The 27,728-nt window shown below is 42.3% G+C and overlaps 1 protein-coding gene across 3 annotated transcripts in view; it reads right to left on the reverse strand.

The window, feature by feature from the left end:
* Positions 1-27,728, reverse strand: part of PTPRM (protein tyrosine phosphatase receptor type M) — a 768,668-nt gene that overhangs the window by 568,514 nt on the left and 172,426 nt on the right. For all 3 annotated transcript variants that reach the window (XM_081252728.1, XM_081252729.1, XM_081252730.1), the window contains exon 2: positions 644-766. In XM_081252728.1, the coding sequence (XP_081108854.1) occupies positions 644-766 (123 nt within the window). The remainder of the gene's footprint in view (positions 1-643; positions 767-27,728) is intronic.

The following is a 27,728-nucleotide window of genomic DNA, read 5'->3' on the forward strand; positions in this document are numbered from 1 at the left end:
CAGCCTAAAAATGGTGTCTATTAAAATGATCAAGCGCCAATCTGATTAGAGTCCGTGAGTCACCATCTTCCTGATCTTCCAACTAAAGAAGTAGAACTCTTGCTGGTGTTCAGTGGATCAAATGTTTCTCACTCATCAGAAAATTTACTGAGTGCTTCTACAGTGAAAAAAGGATCCACACGCATGCAAAACCATTTCATCGGAATGCTTTGAAGATCACTAGCAACCTCCAGATCCCCCAGGTGCCAGATGAGTCACCTGTCAAGGTCTACTTGTGATGAAGACTTTGTTATTTGGATTCCCCAGCTAAAGTTCCAATCACCAAACTCATCTGCCAGAAGAGACGTCGATCTATTTCCCATATGTTCTGCTACTTGGGAAAGGATCAACTGGGTAATGGCCATTAATCTAGCTCAGGTGTATGCAACAATAAAGGAAGTAAGCTTTACATTTTAAAGGGAGAGATACAAGGGCCAACTCTTTGTCATTGGTCCTCGTGTATCATCCTCACCAGCTAATCAGCCTTTGCCACCAAACTCCAAGACCAAAACGCTCGCTCATTCAACCAATACCCAGTGAACATTTACTGTGATTAAGACTTTTGTGCACCTTTGGTTTTAAAAAGGGAACTTTAAAAGCAAACCTGATGGCATCCATGGATCAGAGGTTGGTTTGGTCAAGGTGTTCACTTGCTCCCAGTTGAAGTCATCATCTTCAGCCTGACTGTATCCACACGTGCTATAAGGCTCATCAAAGAGGCAACCACCTAAAATGTAAAAGAAGGAAGAGTAGCATTAGTAAATAATGACCAGAGGTCTGGGGTAAGCTATGATGACTCCATAAACCTACTCGATGCTCAAAGCGATTTGATTTGGCCTTTTTGCTCAGGAACTGTGGATTCTGACCCCATTGCATCCTTGCGAAGCACTAGCTGAGTATTCACCATGCCTTGTCAATAATTCTATATTATATTGTTCCCCCAAAAGAATCCAACGTCTGTATAATCCAACTGAAAGTAAGACCTAAGCAGATTTATAACCCATATTCCAGATTCATATGAATTAGGCATAATTGATCTTGTGTTCAAAACTTTAATAGAACCATCCTAGGTGTTCAATGTGTTTTCAATAGAAAAAAAAACATTATAATTTGTCCAAAAAAATGAAGAGAGATACTTCCACCATACCACTGGTAGAGGAAAAAACACAGTAAAGATTATGGACCTAGCTTACAAAATATTTTTCTAAGGATTATTCTGAATCGAACATAGAAACAGGTTTTGCTTTAATACTTTGGAGATTTGAGGTCTCAAAATTAAAAGAGATTATAAATTTGCCTACAGTCCACACAATTTTGAAAGGCAAGAATAAATTCACAACTAAACATGTGGTAAACATCTGCTTGATATCAATGCTAAAAATGAAGCAACTTAAACAAAGAATAAGAGAAAATGCAGTATATGCAAAGCAGGTCTGCTGTTTCAGCACCCTGGGCACTGTGATGATTTTAAGTACCACCCCACATCTTCTTAAGTGTCTCCTGTTGACTTTAAATTATTATAGCATCAAATCTTTCCCCCAATGCTTCACATTGCCAAAGTGAAGGATTATATCAATCATCTTAATTATCATGAAAATTCTACTGCCCATTACATAATGCTATTAATTATATCAATTTAAAAGATTAATTATAATCACTTGCCAATGACGAGAATTAAGGGTCTGGTCAAGAAAACACAAACATAAGAATATAATTACACTATGGCTGTACTGTATGCCCTGGCAGCAAGAAAATAAATAAAACAATAATAATAAAGCAACTGCACAAACTCAGAGGTAGGGTCACCTGGTCCAATTTCCATCCACATGCTTCCATCAGTTCTACAACCTTCTAGACAGACAGACAGCTTCTGAACAGGTGGGCACCCAGCATTTAGAAAAGCATACCTCCCATGTAGATGATTCCCCTTAAAAAGGCCCAAACACTGCTTCTTGAAATGTATACCCATTTATCTCAGCTCTTCGCTGTGAAGAAACAGTGAAAAAATCTCATCTCTTACACGGGAAAGCTAACTATTTGAAAAGAGCCGTCAAGTTCTATATTTTTGCTTCTCCAGGCAAAACATGCTTTGCTCCCCCTCCCTCCCACTAGAAGGTTCTCAGATGGTTGCCATCCTGACAGGTGTTCTGAACACTGTCCAGTTCATCAGCACTCTTCCAAACCAATGACTCCCAGTACTGCAGCCCGAATTCAACTGGCTACTTCCCTTGACCTCAGACTGTCAACAGTCTGAGCTGACTGATGGTCCATCCCGAGATTCCTGGAGCCTGGAACCCCACATGTCTTCCTTATACCACTGCCATCGAGCCATTTCTCCCCTTTGCAATAAGGGAAGTGACTAAGGGAAGTGACTTTCTGTACATTTCTCCTTTCTAAACCCCATATAATGTTTTCAGGGCATCTCTCCAGCCTGTTGAGAGCTTTTGGGATCGTGATTTTGCCATTTGGGTGTTAGTCTTCCTACCTAGACTTGGGTGATTTGCCAATTTGATTAAGCATGCTTTCTGTCTGCCTCCAAATCACTGATAAAAAATGTTCAACAGGGCAGAGACAAGGGACCTTGGGCCATTTTCCCCAGGCCATTTTAAGAGGTGTCCCCCAGCTTTCTGCCTTTGTCTTAGTCACTGGCTCTAGGCATGATGGTGAAATCAGTGGCCCTGGACACCATCCTCTGTAACACTTTTAACAGAACTGGCCAATTAAACATTCTGCTGGGAACAGAAAACTCATTATAAAGATACAGCATTAACTCAATACTTCACCTTGACAACAATTGGTAATTTATACTTCCCTCTTACTCAGCTTTAACAAGTTCAGAAACAAAGTGGATTTGTTTTAAGCACATAATACTAACAACTTTCCAATTTGGGGTAAGAAATGTTAGAAGGCTATGCAAACATTTATGAGAAATATTTTCCCTTGGTTGCAAATCCTAATTTTGATATAGAAAATAGCTTCAGTGCTGTAGGAATAAGCCCAAACAGCAGTAGCACTGATAATATTCAAAAGAATGAAAGAACCATGAATTTTGACAGAAAAGGGACCCCCCCCCCAATAGAAGCATAGATAGCACTTTGATGAAAGTCCTGCAGTGCAATCTTAAACAGTGAGAAATAGCTTGCGGGGGGCGGGCATCTGCAAAACAGCTCAAGTCTGGTTAAAGATCTGGTTTAGGAAACAATTCTTGGCACTGCAGATATAACCAAATATAAAGGCGAGAGCTTGCATGGCTGACAGCAAACCCCAAAGACTAATACAACATTGGTGCAAGGATATAATTTTCCCATTACATAAAGCTGTTTTTATCACTTGAAAGGAAACATAAAAAGAAGGCCATGGTTCCTTCTAGACCCACATAGGATTACGGAAACACTGGAAAATAGGATAGACTGTGAATTTCCTGTTGCCCAAAGATATGGCCCCCTGCACATCAATTTTCAGGTCCACTACTGGCCTTCATCCAACAGATGCAAGACCCTAAAATAGCAAAGGCGGTTTATTGAGCTAAAATAAGGCAATTAAGGTAAAAAGCAATGGGATATAAACAACTCAAGAGAGCAAAATGAAGGTTTTAGATTTCAAGGCAACATTGTGTAGAGGTGAAGTGAACGGGTCCCGGGGTCAGACGCCTGGCACTTCCTCATTCTTGCCCTGCTGGCTTTGCGTCTGTAGACAAATCATTTAGCCTCTCGGAACCCCAATGTCTTTACCTATAAAACAAACATAACATGTCCCTCACCTGGTGTTTCTGATGAATCAGTAAGGCAGCAAGTGTGGCTGGTCTAACAGAGTTGGGCAAGTCCACCAGTACCAGCTTTTACTAGGTCTTAAATTGTCCTTGCCGTCTGTACCTCCTACAAGGACTCTGAGGAGCTCACTGCATTGCAAAGAGTTGGAATATAGAATTGGAAAATTTAATGCGTACTTTGTAAGGAGGTGAAGTGTGTGGGCTCCTCTGTGGCCCTATAGGAGCAAAGAAGAGAGGCCAGCTGGGCTTTTCAAGTGAGTGCCTTGGGGCCAGTGAAGAATGTGATAAGGAAGCAAAGTCCCTGAAACATCATGAAATGAAGCATTTCCAAAAGTAAGTCTCCTGCCTTTTTCAGGATAACACAGACCGTGTGCCATCATGTAGAGGCATACAGTTTGCAACAAATTGCCAAGGTTTCCCCAGAATTGTCTTACTTGGACCGATGCCCAACAGCTCATGGCTGGGCCATATTCACCCCTCAGTCAAGGTAAATTATTTCTCTTTTGTGGAGGGGAATCAGGACTAAACCAAAGGTCATATAAGAGATGGAGGAAAGGTGACGCAAGCCGGGTGGGTGGTGGCCGGCATCACTCTTATTCTCTCTCTCTTACATAAATACACACACACACACGTGCCTGCCCACCTGCTTCCATCATACCTTGAGAAAGGCTTTTCCTTAGCAAATTTGAACACAACACACAACTTGTGCTGGAATAAGGAGTTATTATGTGAAAGGAAGTGTCAATGGGTGTCAAATACCCAGGTAATGGACCACAAGGATGGTGGCTTCTGACCAAGAATGATGATGACTGTATGGCCTGTTCCAGGACAGGTGGTGCACAATAACATGATGATTAAATTAATAAAATTGAGGAGAAGTGAAAGTTAAAAAGCAAGGAAAGTAGAGCAAGAAAAAAAAAAAGGACAAGATGATATCAGGATTATAACTAGGACTCCACCATTATCGCCAAGTAATAAAAAATATCACTAGGCTCATTCACGGGGCATTGGCCACACATTTCACTTTAAGCTTTGGGGTAGCCAGTGCCAAGAGGAAAAAGTGATTACACAATTCACAGTATCTATGAGATGATAACATTAATACTAAAACTAATAGCAGGGGCTTATATTTACTGGGGACGTGTTTAATCCTCAGGCCGACCCTATAAAGTAGGTACCAAGATACTAGTTTTACACACACAGAAACTGAGGCACAGAAGGGTTACAGAGCTTGCACACAAGGTCCCAAAGCTGGAAGACAGTGATGCAGAAATTTGTACCCAGGGATCCTGTCTTTCAAACCCATATTCTGAACACTATGTGACACTCTATCTCCCAAACTGAAAACTTGAAAGAAACACAACTCCTAATCCTAAATCCAGAGGGAAATATGTTCCCAGGGCCCTAGTATGAAACAATCAATATGAGTTAATGAACATAGTTCTCAGGGGCGGTCACCACAGCAAAGCAATGGGTTTTAGGGTTTATTCAGTAACATGTCAGGATAGCATGTCATCAGACTTTGACTGGATAAACTTGATTTAGTGGGAGCTCAGTGCATTCTAGGATAAAACTGTAATATTCCTTGAAACAGCCTTTATGAATATTGCTTCTCTCAACAAAGTCTTAATGGGCTGCCATGAGTTTGAGTATTTACCCCCCAACTAAAAAGTACAGGCTGTCGGTGCTATTACTGAAGCATGATGCCATGCGCTTTAGAAATCAGGTGAAACCATGTTATTATTATTTTTTCATGAAAACTGCGGAGTTTAAAGGGAACGGGTGTCTAAAAGCTTAGGAATTCTGATCAAAAGTCATTTTGATTATAACTCTTAGTCGTCTTGACATTTCCTAGAGCTGGTACATGGTAGGCACCCAATAAATGCTTCTTCAGAAAAATGGGTAATGAATTTCCCAAAATTCTATGCAGAATTTGGCTGCAATAATTTTGTTTAAAATTTTTTTCTAAGTGTAAGGTAATATCCACTTAAACAATGAAAACTACCTCAATCGAGCCCCACAAAATACCCAGCCCTGTCCTGGTGTATTCCAAGATGAATCAGCTCCAAATGTGACTAAATCATTGAACATGTTCATTTTTTATTATGCTTGAAAACTATAAGCCAGTTAAATGTTAATGAAGTCTCCACAAATTATGACTTTTGCTTTAGAAAAGTTGAAATCTTATTTTTTCCCGGCCATAATTAGATAGGAATGCTAGTTGTCTATAAAAGTCATCCATGATTTATGAAAATAAAATATTGTCATTTGCATATTGGAGGGAATTTATCTTTCTTCTTTCTTTGGAATAGCAAAGAATTATTCAGTAGATCCAAAAGTAGCATGACATCATTAAGACAGGGGCTATAAAGGAGAGGATGATCCGCTTTTTCCCCAAAGGAAACCTTATAAGTTCTTTCACATGACCATTCTACATCCTACTAAATCTTCAAGACTAGAGAGAAGACAAAGGAAACCAGACAAGGGTGAGAGTGCACTCTGTAGAGCAGTATTTAAGCAAACTTTTTTTTTTTTTGTGACCCACAGTCATGACATCGTACCCAGCACATGTATATGTACATTTCACAAACCACATTTATGTCCACTGAGATACACTGGCCTTTTTCATTTCTATTCTATTCGTTTGTAAAAGGTTGGGTCTGGGTCCACAAAACGGACTTCATGATCCATCAAAGGGTGCTACTTGTAGCCTTTAAGGCGTGAGGGTGAGAACCATTACCTGGGACCCTTTGTTTAGCTTGAAGTTACTAGTCAACACTATGATGTGAAGTTACTAGTCAACACTACAATGTTGTTTAGCTTGAAGTTACTAGTTTAGCTTGAAGTAACTAGTCAACACTACGATGTGAGCGCCATGTGATCTGCAAACATTTCCTGAATATCCGCTACATGCCAGCCAGATTCTGCTTCAGACAACAGACAGTCATTACTTCATTTAATCCTCACAACCAGTGTAAGACTGTGGTCTCAATACGTCTGATCAAAGAAACTGTCACATAACAAAACCCACACAAATGTCTACGTGTCTTATTTAATCTTACGAAGTCTAAAGGCGAGCATCAATATCCTTTTGCCAAGTATTGATGTATTACCTCTCAGCCCTAAACTCACTTTTCATTGCTTCCTCTGCAAAAATATAGCCAGGCCCTCTGAGTACACTTCCTGTCCCAGTTGGCAAGACTTTAAGCTTTGCCAGTAGAGGGTCCAGGAAAGGCAGGGCAGGAGGAAGGATGGAGCTTGCAGAGGTCCCTGGAAGGCTCCCTAGCACACAGCTTCAGGAGCCCCAGGCCCACAAGGCAGGGGCTTCCCAGGCCCAGCTTCTCCAGTGCACAGTGGCCAACAAGGCCCTGCAGACAGCGCTTGCCAGTGCTCTCCTCTGCGACTCTGTGAGAGACCGCCCCAGAAGGACACCCCTATGAACAGCTTTCCCGGCCACCCTAGAGGACACATTTCCTCCAAGTTCTAGGCGTGTGGCCCCACAGTGACTTCCCTGCCATCCACCGGGCCCTGGATCTCAGCTCTGGACGGATCTTCTCCTTGGACTTCATTTCTGCCCTGGAGCAGGGGCCACCCCTCACATCTGCTATTCCTTTATTCTTCAGAGCACTCTTTCCACTAGCCAATCTCTCCATTCTAATCTGCTGTTACATTCTTTATATTAAACTCTCCTTGTTCAAGTTACTCCCTGTTCTCTGTCTCCCGACTGGATCTTGATGGATACATCCCTATTTTTACAGATGGCAGTTTGGCGTGGTCAAATATCTTGCCCACATCACCCAGAGTGTGGTGTAGGACTTGCAGTCCAAGCAGAGTCTGCGTCCAAAGTTCATACTCTCTCAAGTCTACACATCTTCACGGTTAATCTGCCCCTGTAAAATATGTAAACAGCAACCTGTAGTATTTATATGATGATTGGTACATGAATTGCATTGTAAATAAGCTCCTAAAAGTGCCGTTTCTAAGGAGCTAATGGAGGACAATCAAACGTTAATTTCACACTCTTTGTAAGATTCACACACATTTTGAGTTGTTCTGACTTTAACAGGTTAAATTGACTTATATACTCTGGCAATCATTCTCCTTGTTATAATTACAGTCCTTTTAAAAGTCATTTTGTAAAAAGACTGTAATACTCCTTGAGGAGATTTCTGGAACATTTTTCTCATTTGTTCTAAATACAGAATGACCCCATTTAAGGCAGCCTTTATCAAATGCATAAAGTATTAAATGGGACTCTCTACAGAGAGGGCAGATCAAAAACTAGTGCTAAAAGAATTAATGTTATATGCTCTATTTTCCTAAAATACACATAATCTCAGGTGGTCCTTTCCATTTATTTCAAATTTAGAACTGTGAGACAAATGGCTATAAAATACACTTTTCAAAGGATAAACAGAAGTGAGCTACAATATACATAACTGTTTTAAGAGTGAAAAAAAACCCTGCACCAATATAGCTAAGCCACTGTTTTCTTCTTGTAAATCAATCCCAGTGACATCTACATTTAATTGCCTGCCAACAATGAAAGTATACAATGCCTCTTAAACTTTGAATGCCCCGCTGATGATTAGTGAATCGGACACTAAGCATTATAGAATGCTTTTCTACATAATTTAATCTAGCAAGCAGTTTTTACACATGGCACAGGCACTTAAATGGCTCATGCCACACTCTATTGTAAAAAATGCTATTTGCCGATAGATATACTTTATATAATTCAAAGGATATGAGTTGTCTTGCCCTTAAAGTTTCTATGGCTTATCACACTTATTGCATTCCTCATTTCATATCAATCTATCAATTCCTAATTTTTAAAAAGGCCTGATTTTAAAAAGGCAACAACCAACCACGTATTTTTCTTATTCATCTCAAAATCTGGGTGTTTTTTTGTTTGTTTGTTTTGTTTTTTTGCGGTACGCGGGCCTCTCACTGTTGTGGCCTCTCCTGCTGTGGAGCACAGGCTCCAGACGCACAGGCTCAGCGGCCATGGCTCATGGGCCCAGCCGCTCCGCGGCATGTGGGATCTTCCCGGCTTGGAGCACGAACCCGCGTCCCCGCATTGGCAGGCAGACTCTCAACCACTGCACCACCAGGAAAGTCCCTCAAAATCTGTTTTTTTAAAAATGGGTAATGGTGTTATTTCTACTCCAAAATGTTGTACAGATACAGCCAAATCATTAGTGACCTGTCTCAGTTTTCATATACAAATAAGTACCTCAGGGAGGATTTAAGTAAACCACTCATACGAATTCCCTGTACATTTGAATCTCCCTTAATATCACACTGGCGCTTTTATCCTGCATGCCAGTATTGAAAAGCATAGTGTGAAAACCAGCTGCCTGCCTCTATGGGAGCAATAGGAGTAGGAAAGGAAAACAAAATGCTGAAGGATCTGCAAGAACTGTCTAGGGAAGGTGAACAAAGTCCAGATCAGTAATCATAGCCTCATTCTGGGCGTTGCCTGTGTCCCGAGTCCCAGGTGGGAGCTGAGGTTCTCAAAGTGGTTCCCTGAATTTTGTTGAAAATATAAGTTCTCAGGCCCCACCCCCGACCTACTGCATCAGAAACTCTGGGGGGCCCAGCATCGGTACTCTGTGTTTTAACAAGCCAGACCCCCAGGTAATTCTGATGCACACTTAGGTTTGATAACCACTGTTCTAGTCTGACCTATTTAACCAGGATCTTCAGGAAGAAGGGGTCTTAAAAGAGGTCCCAGAGGGCTTCCCTGGTGGCGCAGTGGTTGAGAGTCCGCCTGCCGGTGCAGGGGACACGGGTTCGTGCCCCGGTCCAGGAGGATCCCACATGTCACGGAGCGGCTGGGCCTGTGAGCCATGGCCGCTGAGCCTGCGCGTCCGGAGCCTGTGCTCCGCAACGGGAGAGGCCACAGCAGTGAGAGGCCCGCGTCCTGCAAAAAAAAAAAAAAAAAAAAAAAAAGAGGTCCCAGAATAAACTAATCCTTGACCCATTTTAGAAAAGTGCTCTAGATCAGTAGTTTCGAACATTTTGAGGAAGGTAAAGGTAACTTCAGATTTTTAAAAAGGCACAACCTTTTACTCAGCCATAAAAAAGAATGAAATGATGCTATTTGCAGCAACATGGATGGAACTAGAGATTACCATACTAAGTAAAGTAAGTCAGACAGAGAAAGTGAAATCATGTGATATCACTTATAGGTGGAACCTAAAAAAAAATGATACAGATAAACTTATTTACAAAACAGAAATAGACTCAGACATAGAAAACAAACTTATGTTTATCAAAGGGGATAGGAGAGGTGGCAGCAGGAGATAAATTAGGAGTTTGGGATTAACAGATACACACTACTGTGTATAAAATAGATAAACAACAAGGACATGCTGTAGAGCACAGGGAACTCTACTCAACATCTTGTAATAACCTATAATGGAAAAGAATCTGAAAAAGAATAGACATATACACTATTTATAAATATATATATAGATAGATTATATATAAATGAATCACTTTGCTGTACACTTGAAACTAACACATTGTACATTAACTATACTTCAATTTAAAAAGCTAAATAAACATTTTGGATTTTAAGATTATAAAAATTAATAAATAAATAAAAATTAAAAGGCCCAACCATCCCATTTTACTTATAAATTATATAATGTAGTACTCCACACATTCAAATTATTAGACACACATATAATTGACCTTTTAAGGTACAAACTAGAAAATAAATATAAATTAAGTTCAATTATTTTCTTCCATACATCAACAGATTGTGTATTAGATGCCTCAAAGGGCATGGAGAAAGCCTTTTGGAGATCACTGCTCTAAATAACTCTTTTTAAGGTATAAATATCTCTCAGGTGAATAAGGGCAACAGAATAACACTGCTTGATGAAAGCACTGAATTCCATCCTCTAATTTCATGCTAAGAAACTCCCAATCTGTAATTTTTCTCCTAAGTGGAGCTACTCAACAAGAAGAGGTATCCTAGGTAGAAAACGATCCTGGTTGTTGGTCAGAGATACCCAGGAAATTAATAAAGGACAGAGTTTAATTTTATGCCCCGTAGTGTTCCTGCCAGTTTAGTATGATTTACAAATTCATCTCTTGATGATTTTATTAGCATAAAATCATTATCTGGGACAGCTGATAAAATAAACTCCTGAACTCACCAATAGGCAGTACAGCCAAGCCGTGTTATTCAGCTTAAAACAGCCAGCCAACTCTTTATTTTCGCTGATTAACCCAAACTCAACCAAATACATTTCCCTCAATGAACATTTTTTCTATACATCCCATTCATTGGGTAGAATCAAATTATGTATAAGGAAAAAGCAAATACAATTTCCTATATCCTCTTGGTAAAGCATTCATTCCAATTTCCTATTATTAGGAGTACTTATTCTACAACAAAAATTGGGAACTTGTAAGACATTCAACTTAACGGGAATCTGAGACCGGGATTCATTAAGTCCTGGATCTGTCAGCTACCTATTCTATCTTTGGGCAAGTCACAGATGGTGTGTCTTGCTCACCATACAAAAAGGGCATATGCAGGGCTTACATCATAGGTACAATTAACATGTGTGGTTTCAACCATGAAAATGGGAGGATGATGATAGACAGAAGTCTTTCCTTTCTAAGTGCATACATCTCTTGAGTTCAGCATCATTCTCATGTTTAAAGACCTACAGTCTTTTGACAAACAGAATGCTGGTCTTCAACCCAGAAGTTTCCTGAAGGATTTTCAGAGGGCAATTCTGACCACAGGCAAATCCCTGAGGATTTAATGACTATGGAAGAGAAGACACTTTTGTAATATTTATGATCTATCTCCCAAGGAGAGGGTGACGGTTGGACTTGGTGGCAGGTGGGAAAGTGCACTCACTGTTACAAGATGATGAACATCAAAGAGGGCCACAGCCAGGCGTGGGGACATGCTACCTGAAACAGGAAATTAAAGTGCCAGGCGGCTCTGTGTGGATACAGCCGACTTTGGCTGATGGAACCACAAGCCAGAGGCTCGAGCCAAAACCCTGTGAGTCAACCAGGAGTCTGCCCAACACTTTCCCCCAAAACTTCCTAAAAGCTTCTCCTATCAGTCTCCCATCCCCACCACACCACAGTTGGAGTTTCAGCTCACGTCCCCACTGAACTTGGCCCATCCTCTCATGTCTAGACTCTGCCCTCTCCAGTATACCCCACACACGCCCAGCAAGTTGACCTTTCATAAGGCACACAGCTGTTTTATGTGTTATCCCATGTGCTATACCATGGGCACCTCGCTGCCCACGGGATAATGTGCAAATGTTATCATGTAACCCAGGGGTTTTTCCAGACTTGACCTTGTCTACCTCTTTATCTTCATTTCCTGCCGCCGCTTCCCTTTCAGAGTATAATCTAGTAATCCCCGACTGTCTGGAGATCCACCTCACTGACGCTGCTGCCCACGTGCTCTCCCTGTGTCCCTGCATCCTCAGCCCAGAGTATGGCTGGCAGACTCCTGTTCTCTGCTGTGCAAATCCCAGCTCATGGGCCACCTCTCCTGGGTACCTGTTTCACGGATAAAATCAACCACTCCTGCCGCTGTACCATCACTACAAGACATATAGGTCTTGTAGACGTCCGTATCACCTATACGGCAATACGATTGTGACCTGTTTATCTTCCCTACTGCACCATGAGCTTCTTTGGGCCTAGAAATACTCTTTTCACCTCTGCATCCCCAGTCCTTGGAAGGTGCTTGCTACTCATTACAGACCTACTGTGTTTAACGGAATTTCTTAAAGATTTGTGTAACAAAAGTAAGATGGAAAATTGTTCACTTTTCTATCTTTATTAGAAACAGTGAAAAAGAAATACTAATGGACTCTATTCACTAACCACACTGGCTACAGCAAGGAAAGAAGAAATCCTGCTTCTGGAGCTCCTGCCTTTCTGATCTGACTCACAGCATCTCTTTGCTCCCCCATCTCACTGTGTGCCGGATGTTACATAGGGCCCTGGGGGGAAGGGGCGAGGGTTACGGGGAAGATGTGGAGGATGATAGAGATGCCCTGGTCCTCCAGGAAGACAACTTGGGGGCCAAGGAAGTAGTTACAAAGGAGAAAGATGGAAAATGCTGCAGGAGCCAAGAGAAAAACAAAACTCATCCTGAAGACCTCCTGTCCCTAAACGCTCCAGAGAAAAAAAGAAAATCGGAGTCAGCAACAAGAGGTAAGAAGCTAAGATATCCACAGCCCGTTATTCTAAGCATCTGCATAGTAAGGCTGTTATCTGGCAGGCCTCAGCATAAGTCAACAAAAAGCAGAGGGATTTTCTGGGTATTGTACTGGAACTCTGGTTTAATGCTTCAATCATTCGTTTAATTTTACGTTCCAAACATAAAAAGAATGTTAATGATTACATGTTCTGTACCTTTCAAGTTCATGAAACATAAAAGTAGTGAATACTTGAAAATTCAACATCAAACTTCAATTCTCAGGCCATAAAGAGAGTATACTTTGAAGAAAAATAATTCATCATATAATGTTTTAAATTAGGAAGCTGGATTCCATGCAAAATTCTCTGAGCTAAGAACAATACTGAGAGAGCACAAAAATCACTGTGAATCAGCTTCCTTCCGGTCATTTTACATGACCAATTAGCTGCTAAAGCACAGGGAACTAAGAACATTAACTCTTCTCAAGGTCAGCACAGCTGGAGTGTCCATCTTTTTAAATTGCTTCCTCAATATTCCATTTACTCTTTTAGCAGGTACTATTTGGCCACTGATTAAAAAGAAAAGGTGGTCTAGGGGGACAACCCTGGACCAGGATGCAGGGGGTCTGGGTCCCAGTCCTGTCCCTGACCGTGTGGCTTCAGGTGAAGCGCCATCCAGCAGCGTGGAGGTATGATGCAAAGAACGTAGATTTGCCACCAAAAAGACCTAAGGTGAGCCCCAACTCTGTCAACGTAAAAGCTCTTCTCATCTAATCCCCTGTAAAACCATCTACCTTCTAGAATGTTATAAGGATTAAACGACTTTGTATATATACAATATATGTGTTTATATATACACATACATATTACACTACCTACCCACCTACCTACTTACCTATCCACTTACCTACCTTCTTATCTGGTAAATAGGTCAATGTTGGCTCCCTTTCCTCAGCGTCCTGATCTATATAAAATAGCAGGAGGAACTAGATTGCTGGTTTTTCACACTGTGATCCTCAGAACCCTCAGACTGTGAAGGTTCTTCCAGACCCATTCCAAGTCATTCTAAACCCTGAGTCAACCTGATATAGTCAACTTTTATTTACTTTAAATGTTGGGGTTCCAACAAAAGACTTGTACCATCAAAATCTAATATTTAACAAGATTTAACAAATTCAGATCTAGAGGATCCCTAAGACAATACAGTGGACCCCTTGAACAACAGGGGTTTAAACTGCATGGGCCCACATATGTTTGGATTTTTTTCAGTAGTAAATACTATAGCACTACACGATCTGGCCTGGCTAGTTGAATCTAGGGACACAGGACCAGGGATACAGATGAACCATAGATACAGAGGAACCCTGGATACGGATGAACCCCAGATATGAAGGGCCCACCATAAATCGTACCTGGATTTCCAACTGCGTGGAGGGTTGGTGCCCCTAACCCCCCATGTCACTCAAGGGTCAACTGTATTTCCATTCTAAAGGTATACATCTTATTATTTTTCTCTCTCTTCTCTTAAATACAATACTTCTTTATCAGGAACACAATGGAGGTTAAAATGTGTTGGTGTGTAGCCAAGGTGTATGGTTGGGGGGGTCTGATTATCATATAAAAACTAAATAAGATAATATTAAATAATGTAAGCAAAGGATGGCTGAGCCCAACGTTAAAGAGAGAAGAGGGGCTTCCCTGGTGGCGCAGTGGTTGAGAGTCCGCCTGCCGATGCAGGGGTCATGGGTTCGTGCCCCGGTCCGGGAAGATCCCACATGCGGCAGAGCCGCTGGGCCCGTGAGCCATGGCTGCTGAGTCTGCGCATCCGGAGCCTGTGCTCCACAACGGGAGAGGCCACAACAGTGAGAGGCCCGCGTACCGCAAAAAAAAAAGAGAGAGAAGAGAATGTTTAGGACGAGGTGGTGAGGAGGTAGAAGAAACCTTATTGATATGAATGTGGATGTGAGGGCTGGGAAAAGCAGAGAACACAAAATCATAGGACCAGGCACCCACCATTCTCGACCCTATGTGGGCTGGGACCAATGTGGGGTGATCGTTCCTATCCAAGCATACCACCAAAAGATTACATCATATGTGCTGAAAGGATTATTTGAGAATAACCAATATAATTTCAGTAGGACTCTTCTCAACATACCCCACTCCTTGGCACCTGTGGACTCATGACTAAAATTATCTGAACCAGTTTACATTTTTCAGTCTCCAGCAAAGAGGCTCAAAATCTAAAACTCAAACAAACACTAACCAAAATGTATTCATACAACTGGTTCTCTAACCACACCCACTCCAAAAAGTATTTATTTAGACCTAGCGTGTGTAGCCTAGGCAAAAAATCCACAAGTACAAAGAACAAGATATGAGATATTTCTTTTTTTTTTTTTTTTTTTTTTTTTTTTTTTCTTTTTGCGGTATGCGGGCCTCTCACTGTTGTGGCCTCTCCCGTTGCGGAGCACAGGCTCCGGACGCGCAGGCCCAGCGGCCATGGCTCACGGGCCCAGCCGCTCCGCGGCATATGGGATCCTCCCAGACCGGGGCACGAACCCGTATCCCCTGCATCGGCAGGCGGACTCTCAACCACTGCGCCACCAGGGAGGCCCGAGATATTTCTTATCTTGGTAAAGATAACATTAGACATAGAAAACGCTCATGGAGAAAGATTCCAAAAAAGAATATATCAAGGTCAGTGACTTCATAATATGGTTGCAATGAGCCCTATTTGCTTCAGAAATGATTCACTGGGATTTTTTTTTTTTTTTTGCGGTACGTGGGCCTCTCACTGCTGTGGCCTCTCCCGTTGCGGAGCACAGGCTCCAGACGCGCAGGCTCAGCGGCCATGGCTCACGGGCCCAGCCTCTCCACGGCATGTGGTATCTTCCTGGACCGGGGCATGAATCCGTGTCCCCTGCATTGGCAGGCGGACCCTCAACCACTGCGCCTCCAGGGAAGCCCCATTGGGATATTTTTAATATAAAATCAGGAAAGTGGAGAACTCTGCTTCTCATGAAACATTTTTTTTTCAATCTGGCTGAGTTGTTACAGGAAGCTGTGGTCACTGGGATTAGTTAATCAAAGTGTTGTTGCATAATTGGTTTTAATCATCTGAGTGTGTAATTTTGCATTTGATCACATGTGGCCTGGGTCTCTCTTATGGGATGCTCTTCAGTAAGCTAATTGTTGGCCCTGGCGCTTGGTCATATGGACAGTATCTAACCTAGCGCTGGGTACCATATGAATGGAGAATAAACCCTTGTGGATCAACAGAATATTGACTGGGCTTAAGAAATAGTAACCTTTCATGTAATGTTTAAGCCAACGATTAAATATGGGACCCCAGGAGCCAAACCCCACTGCCAAGAACAACTGTGGTTACCAGTGGATCCCTCAGCCTCAACCATCACTGGGAAATGCATCCTTGATTCGAGCCTCCACCCTAGAGTTACTGCATCCCATTCGTGGTACTTGTGTTGCCAGGATCAACCATATGCCCACTTTGGGTTAAGAAGAAAAGAGGGGGAAGGTATCACTTTTCAGCTGTACACTCGACTGACTTGAAAGCTCTTGGGTTGGGAGTGAAAACCAAGTTGCATCAATATCAATTTTTTCCTTCATAAATTTCAGAAAGATGTTTATCATAGAAATGCAGGCGTGACCTTCACCGCAGGAGAGCAAAATGTGGCACGGTTACTAAAAATTCTCAGTAAAGACCTTCATGATACTGAACTTTTATATATTGCTAACTTCAAAATTAAAAAACTAAAACTCAGGGGAAACCAGATGATTTAATTAGGTCAGGGAAAAAATTGTTTAAAAAAAAAACCTATTACAGATAAATCGTGAAATCTCTACATCCACCAAGCACTGTATCTCTTTTAAACACTGAGATATTCACCCAAACATAAATCCTGATTTACAAACGGGATGTCAAGCCTTCCCTTTCCTAATGTGTTATAGTCGGGTTCTTGTAAACATCAACTTTCCCTATATCACAACATGTTTCTTTAAAGGTTAGCACTCTCCTGTATTCCGGCTATAACACTGTTCTCATTCTGTCTTACATTATTTTTTCCTAGCTCAGTGATTTTAAGATTTATAGAATTTACGGATCCTTTTGAGACTCCGAACAGAGCTATCCGTGACCTGTCTGCCAGGACAAATGGATAACGTGCAAATTTGATAATTCTTTGGATTTACAAAGCTCTTTAGGGACAATTCAGCATTTACTCAAAGGGTGCGTCAATGACCCCCTGCATCAGATCACCTGGATAGTTTCTTAAGACACAGATCCTGAGCCCCACCCCAGACCTGCAGAATCAGAATTGTTGGAAGTAATGCTGGGGCTTTGAATTTTAGGTCTCTTCCCTGTGATGCTGCTGAAGGGCAGGGAAGATCCTCCGCCACGGCCATTTTCCTCGCCCCTTGTGGCATCGGCTGGTCCTGAAGTCGAGGCTCCTCTGGCTCCCACGTGCCTCTCTCCTAAGGAACCCAGCTCTCCAAGATCATTTCCATATGACCGAAGGGCATCTCCCCCTGCATCCTCACCTGTTCTGCACACCGGGTTCCACACACAACCACACTGGCCCCCATGCACAGCAGGCTCCTGGACTCTCCTGTACATTCGCTGGGGGCACGTCCCACCCACCTTCCCAGCAAACCCTTGCTCACTCGTCCATGAAGACCCACTGCCGCAGAATGTGCCAGCCCTCACCCTATTCCCAGTGTACTGGCTCTTCACTGAATGCCCGTAACTCTCCCATTTGAGACCACATCCCTCTTCTTGCTCCGGACGGTGTATACTCGGGCGCTGGTCTCCCCAGCCACACGGCGAGCACCCTGATCTTATTATAGACACAGAGCCTGGCACCTGGCTGCCCAGGGTGGTCACCCCTTAACTATCTGTAGTAAGACTTAGGGATGGCCAACTTCCATTTCTACCCAGGCACACAGAGCACCCAAAGTACTGTGCAAGGAAGGAAACTGAGTCTGCGGGGTTTCCCTGATTTATCAAAGCCACTCCAGTCAGCATCCAGTAACCCCTGATCCATACCAGGGTTCTGTGCAGTGTGGTAACAGAGTGCAAGACTCAGGATCCTGACCCTCGATTTTAATCTTGTTAGCAATCCAGGACACATATGGGACCAATGATGATTCAGCATCGTGATGATAGAGAGCCACAGATCGCTAAGGTGATGGAGGACCAGATATCACTACGAGGCTATTGCAGATCAGGATGAACAAGGGAGAAGCCACAGAGGAGAAGGCATTTAAGGGAGTCAGGAAGATGGCTCCAGCCTTGAGGGAAAGTTAGAGGGACTCCGAAGAGTATAAACACAGAGGGAGGGGGACCTGGGAGAAGGCTGCTTAGCATGAAGAGTATAAAGGAGGGATGAAGACCAGGATGCAAAAGCCGAGCAGAGCAGAATAACCCCCGGCTGGGGTCCTCCCAGGGCAGGAATGGGATGACCACACTGCCACATTCATGATTCCATGTGGTCGCCACAACTGCCAGGTGAAAAAGGAGGGCAAACATGTTATCCCATCTTACAGACAAAGGAGTAGGTTAGACCAGCAGTTCCCAGGGACTGGTTTTTGGCACCAGGGACCGGTTTCATGAAAGACAATTTTTCCTCGGACGGGGCGGAGGGGAGGAGAGGATGGTGCAGGCGGTAATGCGAGCAACGGGCGGGGGAGGCAGATGAAGCTTCGCTGGCTCGCCCGTCGCTCACCTCCTGCTGTGCCGCCCGGTTCCTGGGGACCCCTGGGTCAGACCATTGCTCTGACTTGCCAACAGTAGGGAGGCAGGTGACGGCAGGGGTGAACTTGACCCTTGGTTTCGCAATTCCTCAAGGCAGGTTTTCCTTACAGTATAATCGTTACACATGATTACAGCAGGATGACTGTTTCACGGATACTCCTTCCATTTATACTACTTAAGTCAACTGCATCTTTACTAAAATGGACACGTTTGATGTCAATCTTGAATTTTATCCCCAAACAGCACTGACAACGTAACACCACTGAAGATCCCTTATAGACTCATTAAATAAATATTTGATGACAACAGAAACAAGCTAATTAAAGAGAGGCACGGAGAAGTGAGATTTATTTCTACAGATAGATACCGGAGAAAATTTACTCCTAGAATCAACTACGAATAATTCTGCCAAACAAATCAATTCTTGACAAACCGAAGCACGTTAAGCAGGAGCGTTTAGAGGGGTAACACGCCGGGGCAGGTGCGTTTACAGGAAGACAAAAGGATGCACAGAAGTTTGCTTTTTTGCTTTTCCATTTGCATCAGAAATCCAACCTTACACTGAAAGCAGCCACAACGCACCATCATGAAAACACAGAAGTGAGAGAGTGGCATGGACATATATACACTACCAAACGTAAAATAGATAACTAGTGGGAAGCAGCCGCATAGCACAGGGAGATCAGCTTGGTGCTTTGTGACCACCTAGAGGGGTGGGGTAGGGAGGGTGGGAGGGAGGGAGACGCAAGAGGGAAGAGATACGGGAACATATGTGTATGTATAGCTGATTCACTTTGTTATAAAGCAGAAACTAACACACCACTGTAAAGCAATTATACTCCAATAAAGATGTTTAAAAATTAAAAAAAAAAGACACTGTTAAGGGAATGAAAAGACAAGCCACAGACTGGAGAAAATATTCATAGATCTGAAAAAAGACTTGTACTCAGAAAATATAAAGAACTCTCAAAGGTCAATCGTAAGACTCAAATAACACAATTAAAAATATGGGCAACATATTTGAATAGACGTTTCACGAAAGAAGATGTAGGATGGCAAATAAGCACATGAAAAGATGAGGTACAAATATACACCTATTAGAATGGCTAAAGTTGAAAACTGACCATGCCAAGTGTTAACAAGTATCTAGAGCAACTGGAACCTTCTTACACTATTGGTGGAATTGTAAAATGATACAACCACTTTGGAAAACAGTTGGCAGTTTCTTAAAAAGTTAAATATATAGCCCACCATATGATTGAGCCATCCCATTCCTAGGTGTCTACCCAAGAGAAATGAAAGCCTGTGCCTAAACAAAGATTTGTACACAGATGTTCTTAGTGGCTTTATTTCTAACAGCCAGAAACTGGATATCACTCAAATGTCTACCAACAGAGAAATGGATAAACACACTCTGGTATATCCACACAATAGAATACAACTCTGCAATTAAAAAGAATGGACATGCATGCAACATGGGTGCATCTCAGAATGATGATGCTAAGTGAAAGAAGCCAGATAAAAAAAAATTAAAAGAGGACACATTGTATGATGCTAGGAATCATACATTCTAGGAAGTGCAAACTAATGTAATGGGACAGAAGATCTGTGGGTCGCTGGGGACAGGATGAAGGTACTATAAAGGGCGCACGGGAAATTTGGGGCCGATGAGTATGTTTACAATCTTGATTTTGGTGATGGTTTCATATACGCAGAGACTTACCACTTGTACAGTTTAAATATGTGCAGTATATTGTATGTCGGTTATACCTCAATAAAGAAACAAAGAATATATTTTTAAAAAAAAGAAAAAGAAAAAGAAAACACAGACATGGCGGCAGGGTGCCGAGAGATCAAATCTCCCTTCAAAATTGGAAAGAGATGTTAGTGCTCGCCAGCTCCAAGCTGCTGCGAGAGAAAGGAAATTAACATCAAAGCTCAAAGAGCATCTACTATTCCACCAGGAGGATGAAAACAATGGTGTTTGGCCAAAAAGGACAAGGAGATATAGGAGTCTGACAGGGACAGAGGAAACGAAGACAGATCTTACAAAGACCCCAAAATGGAACAAATCTGTGCAAGTGAAACGAGAGAGAGAGAGAGAGAGAGAGAGAGAGAGAGAGAGAGAGAGAGAGGTTTGCATTGAAATGGATGTGACCAGAGCAGTTCAAAACTCCTATTCTTCAAATCCTTACCTAAGTCTCCCACACAGAAAGTGGCAAAGGGACCACAAAATTAAAAGATTGTGGAAGAGCACAAAGATAATTAATTGTATCCTATCATTTTTTAAGGCAGGATTTTCTATATTAAAAAGGTTTGGCCACACACTGGGCCGACAATACTTAAGAAAAGAAACAGATGGGAGCAGAGTGTTTTCATCTCATTTTATTTTGGATCAGTTTAAAAGCCAAATGACACCCATGGCACCAAATTCTTGCACTGTCTTCAAGTCCTGGGTTTGCTATGGACCTAATTTCAATGATTCCTCTGTGTGGGTCATACAGGTTCTTCTCCTCCCTGTAGCAAGAAGCCCACCTCTACCCACACTCTGAAAGGATGTGTTGCCATTTTCTTATTCATCTTCTTATTTCTGGTCCTTCTCACTGTGAAAAAAAGCCAGGCTGTTTAACAAGATCACAGTATCTACCTCCTCAAAGGACCTTCGGGATGAAAAACGAAGCTTGTTTTCTTCTTTGTTAAGTCCTGTAAATCAGCCCTGAACTTCCCTTCTCAACTCTAATAGATCTACCTTGACTCCTTCTGGATGGTCTTTTTGTTTTCCAGGCCAATCTCTGGTTTGTCTGTTTTTTCATGGATAATTCTACCCTTTCCTGTAAGGGTGCATGTCCTCTACTATGACCACTTGTTTGATTTGTTTGACTGTTATCTTCAGATTCTCGGCTCCAAATATCACAAAGTATACCCTGGTCAATTTAAACAAAGAGCAATTCATGAGAAGGGTAACTAAGAAATGGTAGCTGGGAGAGCCATGTTCTGGCGGTGACCTGGAGAGATGCAGATAGGACTGGGCCCCAGGGGCAGTCCGCCTAGGACCACTGGACTCTCACGGCACTCTGCCCTCTGCCAAAGCCACACAGGGAATCATCTCTAACTCACTCCCCTGGTCATTCCCTCAAGGTTCACATTTCCTGCGTTAAGCTTCTAAGTTGGCTGCCCGTTGACATGTCCACATTCCAGCTGCCAGGAGAAGGCAGGGGCCTCCATCCCAGCTTGGCCTCCTCAGAGGGAGGTGAGCCTGCCTCCCTCTTGCCCTGAGATCCCCGAACCACTGATGTCCATTCCTGCTGCTTATCTCTCCAGAGAACAAACTGGAAAGCATAAAGCAACACTGCTGCAAAGATGCTGTCCACCACAGGAAGTGCAACAGCCTGTCCAATCAAAGGATGTGTTACCCTGTTTTCAAGCGGCACAACTGCCTAGAAATTATTCCAGGCGATGTGGAAAGCAGCCTACCATCTCAATACCTGGAGGAAATGAAGAGCGGGAAGAGGGGGAGTCCGAGTCTAGTCCATGGTAAGTGATGCGAATGTCTATGTGTTTACTATTTACATACTCTTGTTCAAATATTTACCTGGGCTATGTGTCCGTGTTTGTTTTAGATTCAAGCACCCAGAAGATGACAATCATATTCTATGAAACTCTGCCTACAAAAACACACAGGAAATGGGGATTCATTGCGGTAGGGTCTCTTTAAAATGCTTCCTGCAAGACCCAACACAGTGCTATGCACAGAAGGATCCTTAGTAATCATTCACTGCTGACAAAAACTATCCGGTATATGATAAAAAAATGTAAAGAAGAAATAGAAAACCAAAACAGAACTACACAACCCTGGTTAAGATTTTAAATGCCCACTAATCAATATTCAACGAGGTGTTCTAAAGCATTTTCACATACTTGAAATATAAGATTGTCATTTTGAAAAATAAAAAAGAATAAAAAGGAATACTGCACCATTAAAGATGTACTGGGAAGACTTACAAAACACGCGTGAACAGTTATGTTAGTGGTGCCAAAATGAAACAGGAAGAGATGGGCCAAAGAGAAGGGGAAAAAAAAGGTGAGCGAAGCCAAAAATCCAACAGTGCCACGGGTCCCAAAATGAGAGAGTATGCATACAGCCAAAAAGAAAATAGAATTATAAATTAAACCAACAGAAAATGGTGTGATTCCACCAAAAACATGAGCCCACACAGCCAAAACAAAATTAGGTGAACAATGATAAAAATGGCATTTTAAAGAGAAGCAAATTTAACCATTTGAAACATCTTAAAGGTAGTACAACAAAGCTGGTGCGCAGTCATATATGAACTAACTCAGTGTGTTGATTTAAACCCTGGTTATATTACACATAGGGGATGAGAAGGGAATTTGATGCTACTGACCCCCTGCTATGTAACAGTGACTTGACATACCTCACTGAACACGCATACTTAACAACCCTACCATCTAGGAAGGATCGTGCTCTTTCAACTGAGAAGCAAATGAAAGCTGGCAGAGAGAAATTTCTTAGGATGATATAAGCAGTCAATAACAGAAAGTAGACATCAGGTCAGTATGTGGCTGCTTTCAAAACATACTCACCTCATTTTTTTCCTTTCACAAGTATTGGATGGGATACAGAGAGATCACTGGCTACTTCTCCATGGATGTTTTACAAAACTACTAATTTCCAAATATGTTCAATCAAATTTATACGGGTAGAAAATGAGCTGCATCCCCTGACAAACCGGCTTCAACTCTCTACTAAACCAAAGATCTGTTCCTCCATTTCCTGTTCATCATAACATTTCCAGAATCCACCCCTCCCCAATTATTAAACTCCTAAGTGACTTTTTCCTTTAAAGAGGCATTAGAAAATTAAGAATAATTACAAAAAATAAACAAGAAAGACTTTAAGTGAAGAGCATCAATTGAAGTCTCTAATAAGCTTAGCAGAAGCACTTTTTGCCAAGTGGTCACAGCTAAGACGCCAAAGGACATCTGAGCTGAGTAGGTAGTTTTCTCTGAGTATTATTTACATTGCTCACAAGTTCATGTCCAACCTTAATAAAACCTACAATGAGCCATTACTGTCATGTTTCCTACTTCTAGAAATCACAGAAATATTAAAAGAAAAGTACTCAAGGTACTTTTCTAGAATGTCATACAGGCCAAGCACAAATGATGCTCAGAATCACACTGCAGAGATGACAATATCCAAAAAACACAGAAATGCATTCAGCAGAATTTAACTTGGTTTATTAACTTAGGCAGAAAACTTGGTGAATCCTTACAAGATGAGATTTTCAATAAGAGTTGAAGTTGGTTGAAACCAAAAAACACTAATTCATTTGATTATATACATATAATCAAATGGAAACTTGGAGGGGGAACAGGAAGGAGGAAAATAATTTAAAAATTATTCTTAGGCTTGGTAAATGTCAGATAAAAAAATCATTCATTCAACAAATACACTCAATGGGACTTCCCTGGTGGCTCAGTAGTTAAGAATCTGCCTGCCAATGCAGGGGACACTGGTTCGAGCCCCGGTCCGGGAAGATCCCACATGCTGCAGAGCAACTAAGCCCGTGCGCCACAACTACTGAGCCTGCGCTCTAGAGCCCACGAGCCACAACTACTGAGCCCACGTGACACAATTACTGAAGCCCGTGCGCCTAGAGCCAGTGCTCCACAACAAGAAAAGCCACTGCAACGAGAAGCCCGCACACTGCAATGAAGAGTAGCCCCTGCTCGCCGCAAATAGAGAAAGCCCAGGTGCAGCAATGAGGACCCAATGCAGCCAAAAAATCAATCAATTTATCAAAAAACTAAATGGAGTATAATCTATAAAAATTTTAAAGAAACAAAAAACAAATACACTCGAACCCAAGGGCACTTGCTTCCATCTTATCACTTCTGGCCTTGGATGTTCAACCCTGGACATAGAATGTTTCAGTTACACTAGAGTTCAGTTTTGTTGGGGACAGAGGCTGTGCAGGAGGCAATTCTAGTGGAAAGGCACTCATCCAATAAATGAAGAAATCGGATGCAAAAAACTGCAGTCATAAGACGGCACATGCTCCATCCAGATTTGTGGAGAAAAGAACTGTTCCAGGAGTGACCAAAGGTGGGCAGAAGAAAATGGGGGTGTGGCATAGTCCAGGTAAGAATGTCAGGTCTTAGAGTGCTAGAGTGTCTTCCACATCTAACAGAGAACTTTTATTTGCTCTCATGGCCAATAAAGAGCCATTCTGGACTCCTGAGCGGAGATGGATGCAAGGAATAGAATTCAATTTGCAGCTGCACAGTATGAACCAGAACAGAAGAGAGGCTAACTATCGCCCAGGAGCACACAGGTGGCTTCCAAATTAGGAGAAACGGTTAAATCCACAAAGTACTTTGGAGGAAGATGTGGCAATATAAAAGATGGTGTGTTAAAAAATAGCAAGCTTGTTTCACTAAGAGGCTTAGAAATCATTTGAATGTTCTTTTAAAAACAACAGAATCTAAAAGTGAACAAAGGGTATAAATTTAAATGTAGCTTATCGGAACTTAACTTATCCCCATTGTATTTCCTTTTACATTTATTAAAATGATAACAGAGAAAAACATCCTTTAGTCACAAAACTGTAATTTCGTGTAATTCCAATTTTCTTAGCAAAACCTCAAGAGAGATTATGTATTGGGGGATTTATATGCAAACTCTTATCATGTAGGATACCAGGTCTTAAAATCTAAAGTGACTACGGACCTTGCTTTAGAAGTCAAAAAAGCAACAGTTACCTGACTTTAACTGCCATTACAACACAAGATATCAGGCTCCTAAGCTCCCTGCAAACACGGGCTTTTATCCGACTTGCTTTAAATGAATTTTGTAAATGCTTGACAAAGCAGAGCAGATCTAGCTTCTCCAGGCAACTTCACTTAAAAAACAGAATTTTTTAACCCTAGGGATTTCTGAAAAGATTTTTTTTTTAATATTCCTGACATAGGGAATGAGAATATATACCTAGGCTTTATAAACCTCAGAACGCTAGATTCAGGTAAATCATCGTTAAAGTGAGTGGCTCTCCCAGCAAGTCCCATCTTTCTGCCTGTGACCCTATAAGCACAAACCGTCTGCCATCCCATGATGACAGCTCAGGCTATTAGGAGCAAATGGGGTCAGACTGTAATTACACCTAAATAGGGCTCCACGTCCTCCCATGTGTTTCCCACATGGCCCCATGGAATTGTTTTTAACACACCCATAATCTCAGATAAAATAAAAGTCTTATTAATTTACATCTAGATAGTCCAAAGTATACAGGGAGACTAGGCAGGTTCTGGTTTGTAGGAAGAAATGCAATTAATGATCAATTACTATTTAAAGACCAAACCCCTGTCAAAACAGCTGGACCAAAAAACACGGTGGTTTTTCACACACACACATCTGGCAGTAGTGTTGCCAACAAAAAAGGTGGGTGGTGAGTCTGCCAGCTCAAATGGGGCTGTAACGGGGGTGGGGGTCAAAGGATGCATCCCGCCCCCTCCCAAGGACTCCCCTCCAGCAGCGAGCCACTTGGCCACATCCTATTCCCAACCCTGCAGAGATTCCTGTCAAGGCCATTTGGGGGGCCCATTTAGGCAAAGAACCCCAAAGGCAAACGTGAAAGAGGCTGGAAGACCTTCAAAGCATGTCACATTCAGTGAAATAACTCCTCACTGGAAGAGATCTCGTCCTAAGCAGACTTGGACCATTTAATTTGTTATCAGGAAATATCAACTGAGGAATTCTAAACTTACCCTAGGGTGAAACATTGGCCAGTGGCTCTAAGCTTTGTACTGAAGAGAAGTTTCTAGCATATCACATCCATGGCGGGGATTACTTCCACTGTGGGGGGAAGGGGCTTCCTCATCAGCACCATCTCCAATCATGGGAATAGAAGGCTGGGGTCCCCAAGTCAAGAACTCTGCCTCCTGTTTACAAAGTGGTTTGTTTTAATGGTGACCACGAGGATGCTGGGTGCTATAAAATACTAACCTGTCACCATCACTAATGAGGCTGGGAAATTACACTTGGCTTTTGCCTCCTGTATTAATGGGGATTAGATGAGTCAAACAGGGCAGGAAAACCCAAATGTCAGTGGGTTAACGAAACACCAGAGATTTCCCCTCCCAAACAGATGACGTCTGTGTAAGTTCCCCGGGGGTGGGATATGACAGCTATGCTCCACGATGTCCCCAGAGATCCGGATCCCTCCAGCCCGAGGTTCCACAGTCCAAAGGGGTGGCCTTGACCTCAGTGTGGAGATGGGGCTCCATCCATCCAGCTCTTTCTCATTTCTGGCGGAAGGATGGAGGACGGGGGAGAAGGGCATTCAGTCCAGGGCTACTGGCCACCTGTGATTATTTCAAGTGAGGGCGAAGCCTGTAAGAGCCCCTGGAGTCACTGAGGTCCCATCATCTTCCCTCTTGCTCCCCCTGAACACACAAATACAAGCCAACACAAAAACAGTCACCAGACGTTCCCATCCAACTGGTAAAAGAAATGTGGGAAGCGGGGGTCTCACTCTATTGTCAAAGTAATAATGGGGTGAAAAGGCAGAAGGGAGAGGTATTCCAATATCCCAAGTAGGAACTCTGAGCATGATTTTACAGAAAGATCACTGTATATGGCAGTCTGGTTCTAATGATTTAAAATACAATTCTTTTTTTTTTTTAAATATGATTCTTTGGGTCTATTCCAGGTGCTAAAGAAATCAGTGGACTGATAAAATTGTATATGTTTGAAAATAGCTGATTTATGTCTTCACTTTTGAAGGCTATCATCATTGGATGTGGAATTCTAGACTGGCAGAATCCTTCCAGGACTTCAAAAATATCATGTCACTGTCTTCTGGATGCCACTGTTTCTGTTGAGAAATCAACTCAAAATCTTATTGCTGCTTTTTGAAGATCAGATGT

The sequence above is a fragment of the Mesoplodon bidens genome (assembly GCF_964165515.1).
Source record: "Mesoplodon bidens genome assembly, chromosome: 13".
In the NCBI taxonomy this organism is placed as follows: Eukaryota; Metazoa; Chordata; class Mammalia; order Artiodactyla; family Ziphiidae; genus Mesoplodon; species Mesoplodon bidens.